Source organism: Bombyx mori, chromosome 15 (genome assembly GCF_030269925.1).
Source record: "Bombyx mori chromosome 15, ASM3026992v2".
Taxonomy (NCBI): Eukaryota; Metazoa; Arthropoda; class Insecta; order Lepidoptera; family Bombycidae; genus Bombyx; species Bombyx mori.
In genome coordinates, this window is record NC_085121.1 from 7,778,580 (window position 1) to 7,792,258 (window position 13,679).

Sequence of the window (13,679 nt, forward strand, 5' to 3'; positions counted from 1 at the left end):
ATCTAACACGTAAATGCGCCACACACCTTGAGAAATAAGTTCTAAGGTCTCAGTATAGTTACAACGGCTGCCCCACCCTTCAAACCGAAACGCATTACTGCTTCACGGTAGAAATAGGCGGGGCGCTGGTACCTACCCGTGCGGACTCACAAGAGGTCCTACCACCAGTAATTACGCAAATTATAATTTTGCGGGTTTGATTTTTATTACACGAAGTTATTCCTTCACCGCGGAAGTCAATCGTGAACAATTGCTAAGTACGTATTTCATTAGAAAAATTGGTACCCGCCTGCGGGATTCGAACACCGTTGCATCGCTATATACGAATGCACCGGACCTCCTATCTTCTAGGCCCCGACGATTTATAGTTTGTCGAATACCATTCCGATATCTTCGCACATTAAGGGTAATTAAATTATTTGTTTGTTGTATCTTTATCGTCCGTATTAACAGAGGGTGAAACCACTGGCGATCCAGGTTCAGGGCATCGTGGATCTCTGCGCGGTGCCAACAAGTTGGCGAGGCGAGCGCGATCCTTCAAAGACGATCTCCTCGAGCGTATTTCGAATATGCGTTCACCGGCTCAGCAGCACCATCAACCGCATCTTTCATCTGCTGTTCGGTATGTTTATATTATAGTATTTTTAGGTTCTTGTATTATGGTATTGCATGCATTTGATCCCGATCTAAGAAGAATGACAAAAATGTTTACGCCACGTTCTGTTTGAAATGTTTTCCTTAACTTAGTACTTTAAATTTAATAAATGTGTATAGTAGGACGTAACCGAATAGTTTTAAGAGGAACAAATAACAACAAACATTTTCAAAACATTCAATATTCTCCTGTTTCTTCCATGACAATCACACTAGAGGATAAATATAATATTTTATACCGTTTCATAAATATAGTTAATTGGTAAGACCAGGCCCGCTTTGCTGGCAGGGCCGATCTTTGTATTTACTTTGATCCGAACGCTAAGAAACCAGACACTGGATTACCTGCAAGATTAATCTGAAGACTCCCTGAAAATTTCATCGAAATCGATTCAGCCATTTTCGAGTCACCAGGGAACATACAAAATACATATGTACATACATAAACACATCGAACTTTATAGATACTGATTAAAATTGTTAAACTAAGAAAATTGACAGATTTCCGAACATACGAGGGCGGCACTGAAAATTTCGGGAATTAACGAAGTGACACAACATTACTATTTAAAAATGTATTTATTGCTTTTAGAAGTATTCTCCGCGAAATTTGACATATTTTTCCATACGATGGAACCAATCATTGAAGCAACCATTCCATTCGGAAGTTGGGGTCTCCAAAATGGCCGTTTTGTAGGCGTCCACAGCTTCTTCAGGTGATGAAAATCTCTGTCCACACAATTTATTCTTTATTTTAGGGAAAGTATAGAAATCATTAGGGCTTAGGTCGGGGCTGTACGGCGGATGGTCTAATAATTCTATGTTTTCTTGCTCTAAAAACTCTTTTGTTCTGTGCGCGGTGTGAGAACTCGCATTGTCGTGATGGAGGATGATGCGGCGGTTGCAGTTCTCTTTACGGAGTTCAGAAACGACCTGTGGCAAACAAATGCTAGCATACCATTCTACATTAACCGTTCTTTGTCCCTCAAGAGGAATAGTCGTAACATGGCTGGTTTTGGAGACAAACGTGGCCACAATTTTTTTGCAACACTCCGTGAACGAACAATTTTTGTTGGCTTTAACTCATTTTCGAACACCCTAACTCGTGACTGGTTTTTTGTTTCGGGTTCGTACGCGTATATCCAGGATTCGTCACCTGATACAATGTTGTATACAGCATTTGAGGATCCTGCGTGGAATCTTTCGAGAGTTCTGACGCACCAAGTAACGCGAGACGCTGTTTGCTCTTCACAGAGCGAATGCGGTATCCATCGGGAAAACAACTTTTTTACACCTAATTGTTCATTGTATTTGACTCATGCCAATGTCTAAAGTTGCCTGAATTTCGCGGTATGTCACATGTCGATCTTCCTCAATCAGCTTACGCACAGCATCAACGTTTTCTTGGGTGACTGCAGCTTTTTGACGACCTTGACGGGGTTCATCACTGAGCTTGACACGTCCACGTTGAAACTCAGCAAACCAGCAATCAATTGTGGTTTTGGATGGGGCTTCATCACCAAATGCAGAAATCATCCGATCAACACACTGTTTTTGTGTTAAACCACTTCGAAAGTCATAATAAATCATCGCTCTTGAATTTTCTCGAGTCAATTCCATTTTCTCAACGACTAAACAAGTTTGACAAAACCTCGTGAGAAGACCGAGAATCTTTTTTTAAATAAATAAATGGTATTCGATTTTTAAAACCAAGGAGTTTCCAATTAAAAAGATTTTAATATGACAGGAACAGTGGAAATATTCCATTCCCGATACTTTTAGTGCAGCCTAGTAGAGCGTGCAAAGACAACGTTTGATAATTTATTTACATTTGAAAAAAAAAAGAAATATAAATGACGAGTGTACAGTTTCAGTGAAATCGAGAAATACAATTTCTATTTTGACATTAAAATAAATATGTATTTTCAATCCAAGCTCCAGTTCACCTCTTTGTTCTGTATGCATTCAGAATAAAGGCAGTAGTCAGCAAAATCTATAAAAAATATTGTTACAAAAATTGTTTACATAAATTATTTTTTCTTACGTTTGTTCTCTATGCGTCCCTAAACCGTTCAATCGATAATGGCGATACTTGGTATGGTTTTTAGAATTCCATTGAAGATTTCTATCATTGTATCGCCAACGTAGGCCAGTTGGCTCACTTTCATGAATGCTTTACGTACAATTCGCTATAGATGGTTAGAGCGAAGCGTGACACTCGTTTCAATATTATTACAAAATTTAATGAAAGTTGGTAACAGCGTTTCTTTTTAAACTTGAAAAAAAAAAACAATTTCTAGCTTAGTATCATTTAGTTAATATTATCCATTTGGACATTGTCATTCTTCATATGCATATGTGCATATGCATAAAAAATATGTCATGAAGGAGTTTGCTGTTCTACAATAGAACTCTAATTTACAAAGGTATCGTTTCTCGTCTTGCCCTTTAATAACTCATGAAAATTATTAAAAAAATTACACGTGTTTCAATATCTTCATAACCATTTACTACTTACTAATACTGGGGAAATTCGAAGGCTGACGTAAAAAAATATTTACACACAGTTACGTTATCTCGTCGTATACAAGCATAATATATTGAAATTTTCAAACTGTAAACTACATCTTATCTTACAAAGATAAATTTAAATACATAACTCTGATATCTTGACAGACAGTGATACAAGAAAGTTTCACTCATTTAACAGTTTTATCTGATTGAGGGAAGAACAGTTTTTCTTACATTGGTTATTAATTAAGTAAAGTGGTCACATAAACAAAATATCTGTGTTGTTAACCAATTGCACATCGCTTATAACATAACGTATAGTGGTGATATTAACGCAGACATTCCATTATATTATGTGGATGTAATTATGAGTCACGATCGCGACCTGCGAGTGTCGTACTCATTAGTACATTGTCCGCTGAAATCTCATTAGTTTGGTGCGTGCAATGTTAAGTGATTACATTTTAATGTCGGCGGGCAGCCTGTCAGCGTGACTGAAACGCTTTTTTTTTATTTATTGTGTCGCGGGTGGACAGTTTTTGTTATGACCGAGTGAGGTTCGAAAGTAGTCTGTCGTACAGTGTCCACAAAGACGCGGTGCTCGTTCCGCTTCAAGTGTAGGTCTTGCTCGGTGTTTTTGATAAATGTCGAATGCGACGCGCTCGCCAGTCGGCGACTGGTTCAACAAACGTACAAACAAGCTTCACCAAAGATTTGTTTACAATGGAAAACGGTATGATTGTAATATTTTATTTTATTAAATAAAAATGTTCGTTTAGCTATAGTTCGATTATCATTTAAATCTCTACTAATATATATATAAATACATACAGTGGTTTTTACGGATGTTCCGTTATAACTACTGAACCATGCATCCGATTGACTTGAAACTTGGTGTCCATGTAGAAAATACATGTATGTACTTAATGGATAGGCTAATATTTATATGAGTGTTGGACTCTCTAATAATAATGACAATAAATAAATAATAATGTCAATTTGAAATGCCCAGCGAAGCGGGTGAGTACGGCTAGTACTTATTATTACTCTGATATATTTAGTTAAATTTTGTTTTGAATTCTACAATAATTTTATACCTACAAAGGAAATTGGAATGAAACTGTCGGTCGTATAGCTGTTTAGCTCGTTAGTCTACGATAAATATCATTTACCGTTTGGACTATAGCTGATCACGTAGAAAATTAAAACCGCTAGTTTACGGAAAAAGCAAAACAAACTTAACAACAAGGCTTCGGGTGTACGTTTTCACTATAATGGTCGTTGTGCCAGTGTGTCGTCACGGACAATGGCTGTCGAACGAGTTAATATTATCTATTTATATTGAGCGTATGTTGTTTGAACGTCCATTGGCACGCGCAGTAAAACGAACCGGGACCTAATTGAATGTCAAATATAAATCAGCTTTGTATAAACGAAGAGGTGTGTGGACTTGCATACAAAGCAGAATTCTTTCGCAACACATGCCGACTACTGACTGACGTTTTCGAGCTATTTGCACGCGTTTTAAAATATTACACAATAGATATTTAGATGTGTTTCCATGATATGAAATGTTTGCGTTTTACTTAGTTACTATAGACGCGAGACAAAGCCACGTAATAGCATATTATTATTAACAAGTTATTTTAGTTTTACATTTATTTTATAGAAAAGAAAAAAAAATTGTTTCAGTTCCCATTCACCCCTCAGTCCGAAGCTTCGAAATATGGGGGCGAAATCTAATACAGCCGAGGAGGGGGAAGTCACGCCCGCCAAAGAGTTGGAACGGCTCGTCAAAGAGGTTGGATATTAAAATAATTTTTCTACGCAGCGACCGTTGGTCCGTAAAAAGGCGCTTCGTTATTGAATCCGTTTTATTGTTCGATTTAGGTAACATTCGGCTTGAAACACTTCTCGGACGTGATAACAAAGAGGAAATTGGAAATGCTTCCTGACAATGGCACGATCGTGTTCGAATCCATTGCGAACATACATAAAGGTATTGATTGACAGTTAAAATTTCACTTTACAATTCTCAAGTAGTGTTACATCAACGATATTATGATTACTTAATTAGAATTACATAAAAGTGAAGCGTAAGCTAAATCAAAACACTTTAACATTGATTTCTATTCATAATCCTATAATTGACTACCGTAACAATCGATTTGTCGATATGAACTATAAAATTTACAAACTCAAGTAACAGTACAGTATTCGTTTCCAGCAATAAAACCGTACTGCAGTAGGTCGCCTCCTCTCACGAGCGCCGTTAAACGTCTTTGTGCGGCTCTCGCAAAGTTGATACGTCTGTGCGACGAAATCACCGCGGTCAGCTTACGCTCGGACGCCAGCAACGAGGAATTAGATACGTCGGTCGCAGCCCTGTCGCCCGATCACGTCAGTTCGATTGTTAAAGGCGTGACTTCCGCCGTGGAAGAAGTCGCCGCGTTAGCCCAACAGCACATGACGCGACCGGCGCTGTCGCCCCGACCGGCCCTCGTGTCGCCCAGATCCTCTACACAAAGAAATTCATTGCCAGGTGAGAGAGGTGGTTTATTAGTAAAAGGACCTCTTGTGAGTCCGCGCGGGTGGGTACCAGCACCCTGTCTATTTCTGCCGTGAAGCAGTAATGCGTTTCGGTTTGAAGGGTGGGGCAGCCGTTGTAACTATACTTGAGACTTTAGAACTTACATCTCAAGGTGGGTGGCGTATTTACGTTGTGGATGTCTATGGGCTCCAGTGACCACTTAACGCCAGGTGGGCTGTGAGCTCGTCCACCCATCTAAGCAATAAAAAAAAAGAAAAAAAAGAGAGCTTCATATGAACATAATACAGTTATTACATTGAATACGATGCTGCTCGATCGAATTAATCAACATGCCAAAAGCATTTCGGAGCACGCGCACGTTACATATTAAAATTTCCCTTTAGTTCCTCATAATTGGATGTTGTAACTACGCTGATGTAATGTTATAATCGTATTATCCTGTATAGTTTGATTGTATAATATTTTATTATATATATATATTAAGGACGACAGCGAATCAAATGTGATCTCTTTTCTCGTCGTCGATTCGTTAATTTGACCAATTAGGTACACGACCGCATTTCGTGTTTCACAATTCTGCGGACGACCGTGTACGGTTTTTGGCATGTGTGTGCAACAATACAGACAGATTCGACACGATTGCCATTAGACAGTCGTAATCGCCTTTCTGACATTGTAATACTTTATCCACGATACTTTTGAAATTCGAATTTCGGTTAATAGTCACGTCAATGGAAACAGTGCGTTTGTTATTTGTGAGAGCAATGTTGTCCTACAAAAAATATTTTATTATTTATTGCTTAGATGGGTGGACGAGCTCACAGACCACCTGATGTTAAGTGGTTACTGGAGCCCATAGACATCTACAACGTAAATGCGCCACCCACCTTGAGATATAAGTTCTAAGGTCTCAAGTATAGATAGAACGGCTGCCCCGTCCTTCAAACCGAAACGTATTACTGCTTCACGGCAGAAATAGGCAGGGTGGTGGTACCTACCCGCGCGGACTCAAGAAGTCCTACCACCAGTATACCACATATATATAGTTTCGCATACATATTCGAATAAAGGGACACCCGTTTTGATTTTACTCAGCTTTTAATCGATTATCAATGGACGTTATCGATATGAGAATTTCATTATGCGAGTGCAAAGCAATCACGATAATGTATCAATTGACTTTCAATGATTTGCACAATTGCATTTTTTCTTTTTCTTCCAGATATACCATTAACACCCAAAGAACGTTCACTATTGACAGGTGAACCCGGCAATGAGGCAGGCGGCGTGCGCGCCTCCCATTCCTCGGAGTCGGTTCTGGACGCGCCCGACACGCCGCCCCCCAAACCTGCGAGACCCAATCGGTTAGTCTACGCATTAACTAAATCATCAATCAATAAAATATGTATATTTGGTCTAACAACAGGAAAACTGGCTCTCGGTCCTACACGATTGTTTGCAAATAAAGCTATGTAAACGAACACAATGGCGAACCCTTTATAATAAAATGTCAAATTGATACGTAAGATTTTTCTTTAATGTTATAAACGGGAAGACTACCTACGTCTAATCCGGTGCTAAGTAATAATCGGAACGTATAACCACCAAAATTAGAATGTTACCATCGCAGTCTCAATTATTGTAATAATTAATTGCTGTCCTTTTCTTCAAATTGGGATACGTGATTTACTTTAGAAACAGGCAAGCTAGTGACTCGTGCGCACAAAACGCCCGGCCACCTGTAATTAATTAAACGACTCGAAAGTTTTATATGAGCCATAATTAAGAGATAATAATACTTTTAAATGTATTGCGCATTATTGCAACTCGCGTTTCACGATCATTCAACGGTATTTGAACGGAAAGAAGGGCTTTGACACCAAAACGAAAGTAAACAATTCGATATGTTAGCTTTCTCTTAGATAAGTTCTCGAGGAACGAGTGAGAGTGGAATTATATGTTACAGGAAAATCGAGTTCGCCCCACCTCTGCCGCCTAAGCGCAAGTCTAACAACGACAGCTCCCTACTGGGCTTGTCTATTGATAGGTAATTCATTACTTCATAGCTCATGCTTAATGATGTTCACTAAGATATGACTTGAAATTAGATAGTGCAAATTTCATTACAACAAATAAGCATTTCCAGATCAATCATTCATTTTAGTAACTAACTATAACGACATATTTACATAAATATAACAACATATTTACAATATTTAAAAAAGCTCGATACACGCGACAGAAGTGAAACTTCTTTGACGGCAGAGAGAAATAGGGACCGAAATTTAGATTGAAATCGAAGTACAAAATTGTGGGACTCAAATCCTGTCCTAAATTTTTACTCTCATAGCACGAGAAGTTCAACTTCAACAAGTTTTAACATAGAGTTTAAAAATAATTTGGTTATAAACGTTGAGTATGCCTATATTTTTTAAGGTTGTCTCTGCAGTCACACAGCAGCGGGTCCCTGGATTCTATGTTGAATATTTCGAACGACGAGGATAGGAACCACCATGACTCATCTAACCACGATAATGTTTTCATTTCGCAACAAAATAACGACGTTTCTGGTGAGTGACAAGAACTAACTTCAGATGACGATTACATAAATACTATTTGTATTTACCACTTTTTTTCCAATGATCGAAATTAAACCATACTCCGGCACCTCAAGATTCAGTTTATGCATGACTCATTTCACTTTTGTTTCTTTATCAACATTTGAAAACTATTATTAACGAATTGACAAACAAAGGAAAATAGTACCTAAATCGAAAACGGTACTTAAATATATTTATATTGTATACAATAGATAGCTTTGTATAAGAGCATTAAATGAGCATAGTGAAGTATTTCCTGTCTTGCTATTAGAATATAGGAATGTCAGATTCCGGTCACCTTCAATCGCATTGCGTCCCCATCATCCGTCCCCACTCCGAGTGAGTCCCCTCCGAGTAATTGCAAATCTGATTCATTAGGCCGCGTCCTGATTGATGTTCATAAGAAGGGTTGACGTCAGGCTGGCAAACTAAGTCAAGTGCAATAACAACATGGATACGAAATATTATATCAATTATATGAATGCAAGGAATGTGTGCTGTATAAATAATCAAGAACAGTCGTTAAAATCTATATCTATACTAATATATAAATCTACAGCGGGTGTTCCGTTATAACTACTGAACCATGCATCCGATTGACTTGAAACTTGGTATCCATGTAGAAAATACATGTACTTAATGGATAGGCTAATATTTAATGAGTGTTGGACTCCCTAATAATATATATTCATAAATAATCATGTTAATTTTAATTTTTAATTCCCTGATAATATAGCGCAGAGGGCGAGTACGGTTTAATTATAATTTTTCTTAAGTAATTTTTTTGGAATAGCTCCCGAAGCATCTATTGTTTTTTGAGGGCACCATGCAAGTTTCCTTGTTCTCAAGTTGACAATCGACCACCAAACGTACGAAACCAAGTGAAATAAAGACAAAGAAATAATAAAATAATAAATATTTTCATTTCAGGGCTGTGTAGCTGCAGCAACGGAAATGACGTACGTACCTCAATGGAGTCACATGAATCACATCTGAACTCTGCTCACTTGAACTCGAACCATAATCGGTATGTCTAATACAGTTAATTATTATTATTTCCCTCATGGTCGATCAAAGTCAACTTTTTTTCCAATACAAGTCCAGTCATTGCACAGTCATTTTTGCATTAATTATTTAAGGTTGTAAATGTTATTTGTAACTTACCAGAGAGTATTTATTTTGAAAATTCTAAGCGCAAATGAATCGATTATTTCTTAAACGAACACATTCATAATGTAAAAATAATTTTTTTTTATGCTCGTTAATCAGTCAACAATCTATACTAAATTTATAATATAAATCTACAGTGGTTTTTATGGATGTTCCGTTATAACTACTGAACCATGCATCTGATTGACTTGAAACTTGGTATCCATGAAGAAAATACATGTACTTAATGGATAGGCTAATATTTATATGAGTGTTGGACCCCCTAATAATAATGACAATAAATAATAATGTTAATTTAATAATAATAATAATGTTAATTTAATAATGTTAATTTAATAATAATGTCGCAAAATTTAGGTATTGACGTGGCGGTCGTCAAACAGGCTGCATGCGACTTGTTTTATGAACGTTTGACAAAAGTGTGTAAGAGCCTTTTGTCGGGCGTGAATAAGACAAAGGCGTTTAACGGCTGGGCGATGCCCGTCCTGTTGTATACCTTCGGCGTGCTCAGGTGGACTCAGACCGAACTGGATGCCCTGGATAGAAAAGTCCGCTCAATTATGACCCTCCATAGGATGCTCCACCCGAAGTCCTCGGTAATGAGGTTGTACATTCCGCGGAAGTGTGGTGGCCGGGGCCTACTTAGCGCCAAGGTCATGCACAACAGTGGGGTGTGCAGTCTCAGGAAATATTTCCTATCGAGGGCTGACAGTGTGATGCACAGAGAGGTCATGGAATGCGACAAAGGACTGACCCCGCTAGCCCTGGCCAGAGACGGGTGGCAATCACCGGCGGTACTCAGTACCTCTGACCGTGAGGCCATATGGAAAGGGAAAGAGCTGCACGGACGCTTCTTTCAGGCACTGCATGAGCCCCACGTGGACAAAGAAGCCTCCGTGCACTGGCTGCGATTCGGTGACCTCTTTGGGGAAACCGAGGGTTTTGTCTGTGCAATACAGGATCAGGTTATCAGGACGAACAACTATAGGAAGCACATTCTGAGGGATGGGACAGCTGACATCTGTCGATTATGCCGCCGACCGGGTGAATCCCTCAGACATGTCACCTCTGGTTGTTCTATGCTTGCTAACACTGAGTACTTGCACAGACATAACCAAGCAGCCAGAATCCTCCACCAAGAGCTCGCCCTTAAGTATGGCCTCATCGAACAGAGGCTACCGTATTATAAGTACCAGCCGGACGCTGTACTCGAAAACGACCGTGCCAAGCTCTACTGGGACCGGCCCATCATTACGGACAGGACTATTCTTGCGAATAAGCCTGATATCGTGCTGATGGACCGGACGGAGTCTCGGGTATTTCTGGTGGATATCACCATCCCCTACGACGAGAACCTCGTGCGGGCCGAGGCAGATAAAAAGACCAAATATTTGGACCTGGCGCACGAGGTGACCGACATGTGGAGGGTGGTATCTACAGAAATAATCCCGGTAGTTGTGTCGGTGAATGGTTTGGTCCCTAAAAGCCTCTCAAAACATCTCGAGAGGCTTGGTCTCAACAAAAAGTCGGTGGTGGCCCAAATGCAAAAAGCAGTCTTGCTCGACAATGCCCGTATAGTTCGCCGGTTTCTCTCCCAATAGTCCCTAACGCTCCGGCCGATTGTTGCCCACCTCGCCGGAGTGTGTCCTGCCGTCTTCCCAGGCGTGGCAGTGTTTAATACATAATGTTAATTTTAAATGCCCAGCGAAGCGGGCGGGTGGGTACCTACCTACGGCTAGTATAATTATAATACTGGTGTTGGCTCGATCGTTCAAGCAAATATAACTCGATTTAAACGTTAATTTGTGTTTCTACAATGAAAAATTGATATGAACAGTTTCTCAAACGAGTCTGGATTCGTTTCTGTGGGACACGCTGAGATATCAACAGAGCACAGTTTCACGTCTTCATTCTCTTCGCATCATTACTCCAGCCATACGGATAGGTACGTGTTTTCGTGCATTTGTCGATCGATTATCATTGTGTTTAATTACATTTCATAAATTAATTGCACAATAAATCTTTCTTATACCTAATGTTTTGTTCGTTTTACATTTTGTATTGTTTTGTGTTTCTCCACAGAGATATTTCAGACAGACTTTGAGTTAGTATTTATGAAATGGAAAGACTAACTTATTATGGCGTTTAGGAGGATTGGTCTGAACTGAAATATCTCTGTTAAGCTTGTTGTTATTGTTTTTGCAGTACTTTTAACAGTACAGACTGTGTGAGCGAAATGAGGTGCACAGTGCAAAGTTTTGAGAGCCGCATGAATGTAACAAACATGAACCAATGTATCACGCACCATTCCTCGCAGTGAGTGTCCACACCCTCATCGTTACCTTCACACTGTAAACGGTTCGCTCAGATAACCTATTTTAATTAGAATTGAATGTATTTTCTGAATATCGTGTTCCATTATAAAAGTTCAGTTAAAATAGGTTTTTGAGCTAAGACAATAATTGTTTTCGTTCCTTTTTTTATCAATTTTAACATTTTTTTTAAACCAACTTAATTCACAATTGTTGTAATCTTTGATTAACATAAATTTTCATCCATTTATTTGTCAGAATTTTGTGCCGACTGTGATTCTTCAGAGTGGCTAATTTGACGTTGTAAATGACTCAAAAGCATGAAACAGTCAATTTAATATAAACCACAATAGGTGCAAAAAAGGTGTTCAACAATGATTGAGTGGTTTTGTAAAAATGCAATAATATGTTTCGAATTTATGGCCAAGTTAAAAGTCACAATAATTAACACTAATCATACCAACACTTACTGGTTCCCTTTTTCTACCATAGCGGGTAGATAACGGTATAATATGACAAGTAATACTAAAAACAAACAAAACAAAACAAAAAGAAATAATATAATACCAGTAGATTAATTGGTAAGAAAAAGTCATGAAGTGCGCAAAAGCAACAAGATGATACGTGCATTTTCAATACAAAAGTTCAAAATGGGTCATTTGACCCGCTATGGTATGTTTAGTGTTAACGAACAGAACGACAGCTGTCACACCAGTAAATCGACTTCGTATTCGAAGTTCGACTTCGTAACGTATTAGGCAATTAATGTTCTTCGCAATGCTTCCAGCAGACTGGCGAGCATTACTTCAGACGAGAGCGAGACTCCACCGGAGCTGCCCGCCAAGACGAGGCGCAACATTCGAGCCGACGTACAGCAACACTTCCCGAATGTCGAAATCAGGTATATATTTATTCGTTTTTTTCTTTATTATAATTACAAATATATGTAAAATAATAATCGTTCATGTAGCTGGACAGGTGCAGTCCTATTATTTTTTAAACCATGTACATATCGAAGGGTAAAAGGCTATTTGGTTTAAGCGATATTCTAACGACTGCAGGAGAGCCATTTAAAGTACAAAATTTGGAAAAAAACCATAACAAAAAAAAACTTCAGCTATTTGAATGGAGTAAACGTAATTGAAGTTCAGTTAAAAACATCTAATCGTTGATACTAATACCAAAAAAACAAACCTTTAATTACAATGATAAATGTCGCGTATATCAACCGAAATGTCGCTTAAACCAAATAGCATTTCACCCCTCGATATCATGTAGCTCACGTTTGGTAAACTCGTCTGTAATGTTATAACATTCGTATGGCATTCGCTAAAGTGCAAATATTGCTAAAGCTGGAGAAAATCAAACAAATTTTAAAATGACTTCTGAGTTTTATTGAGGTAAAAGTGAGAGTAAAATAAAGTGCTCGTTGTTGGCCAACGAATTGTAATTCTGCAAAGGTTGCATTAAGTAACTTGTCGTTTAGGCGTGACGCTTGGCTGAGTTAATTGCTCGTCTGATCCGCTAAGCGAGATCATTTTTAGATTTACACAATGTTGTGATGCCGCAATACGTCCCACATTTTTCCGTTGTTTTAAATATATATTTTTGTTTACAAGTCGAATTTAATAAAAAAAAAATTGTTGAATGAAAATTGTTTGAGCTAAAAAGTGTTAATAATAATATGTGTTTAGATCGAACCCAGTATGTTCTCTGCACGGCGATGCCAGACCGCACACATTAGCTGATCACCATCCACCGAGGCCCCCACCATTGCCGCTAAAGAAAAAACACAGTGAGTATATCGATATTTTTTATTACATAAAAAGTATCTGTAGGCATTTTCATATATTCAATAGTAGTTAGATTAACAAGTGTTGC

General features: G+C 38.5%; 1 protein-coding gene across 42 annotated transcripts in view; it reads left to right on the top strand.

The window, feature by feature from the left end:
* Positions 1-13,679, top strand: part of LOC101746299 (guanine nucleotide-releasing factor 2) — a 43,897-nt gene that overhangs the window by 15,698 nt on the left and 14,520 nt on the right. For 8 of the 42 annotated variants that reach the window (XM_012692436.4, XM_062672497.1, XM_012692426.4 and 5 more), the window contains exons 2-13: positions 454-622; positions 4,858-4,966; positions 5,056-5,164; positions 5,393-5,707; positions 6,939-7,080; positions 7,683-7,763; positions 8,153-8,286; positions 9,247-9,343; positions 11,324-11,431; positions 11,692-11,802; positions 12,586-12,699; positions 13,493-13,593. In XM_012692436.4, coding sequence (XP_012547890.2) covers positions 454-622; positions 4,858-4,966; positions 5,056-5,164; positions 5,393-5,707; positions 6,939-7,080; positions 7,683-7,763; positions 8,153-8,286; positions 9,247-9,343; positions 11,324-11,431; positions 11,692-11,802; positions 12,586-12,699; positions 13,493-13,593 — 1,590 coding nt within the window. Of the gene's footprint in view, positions 1-453; positions 623-3,325; positions 3,899-4,857; positions 4,967-5,055; positions 5,165-5,392; positions 5,708-6,938; positions 7,081-7,682; positions 7,764-8,152; positions 8,287-9,246; positions 9,344-11,323; positions 11,432-11,691; positions 11,803-12,585; positions 12,700-13,492; positions 13,594-13,679 lie in introns of those variants that run through there. The other 34 variants (XM_062672496.1, XM_062672498.1, XM_062672499.1 and 31 more) reach the window with 19 other exon arrangements.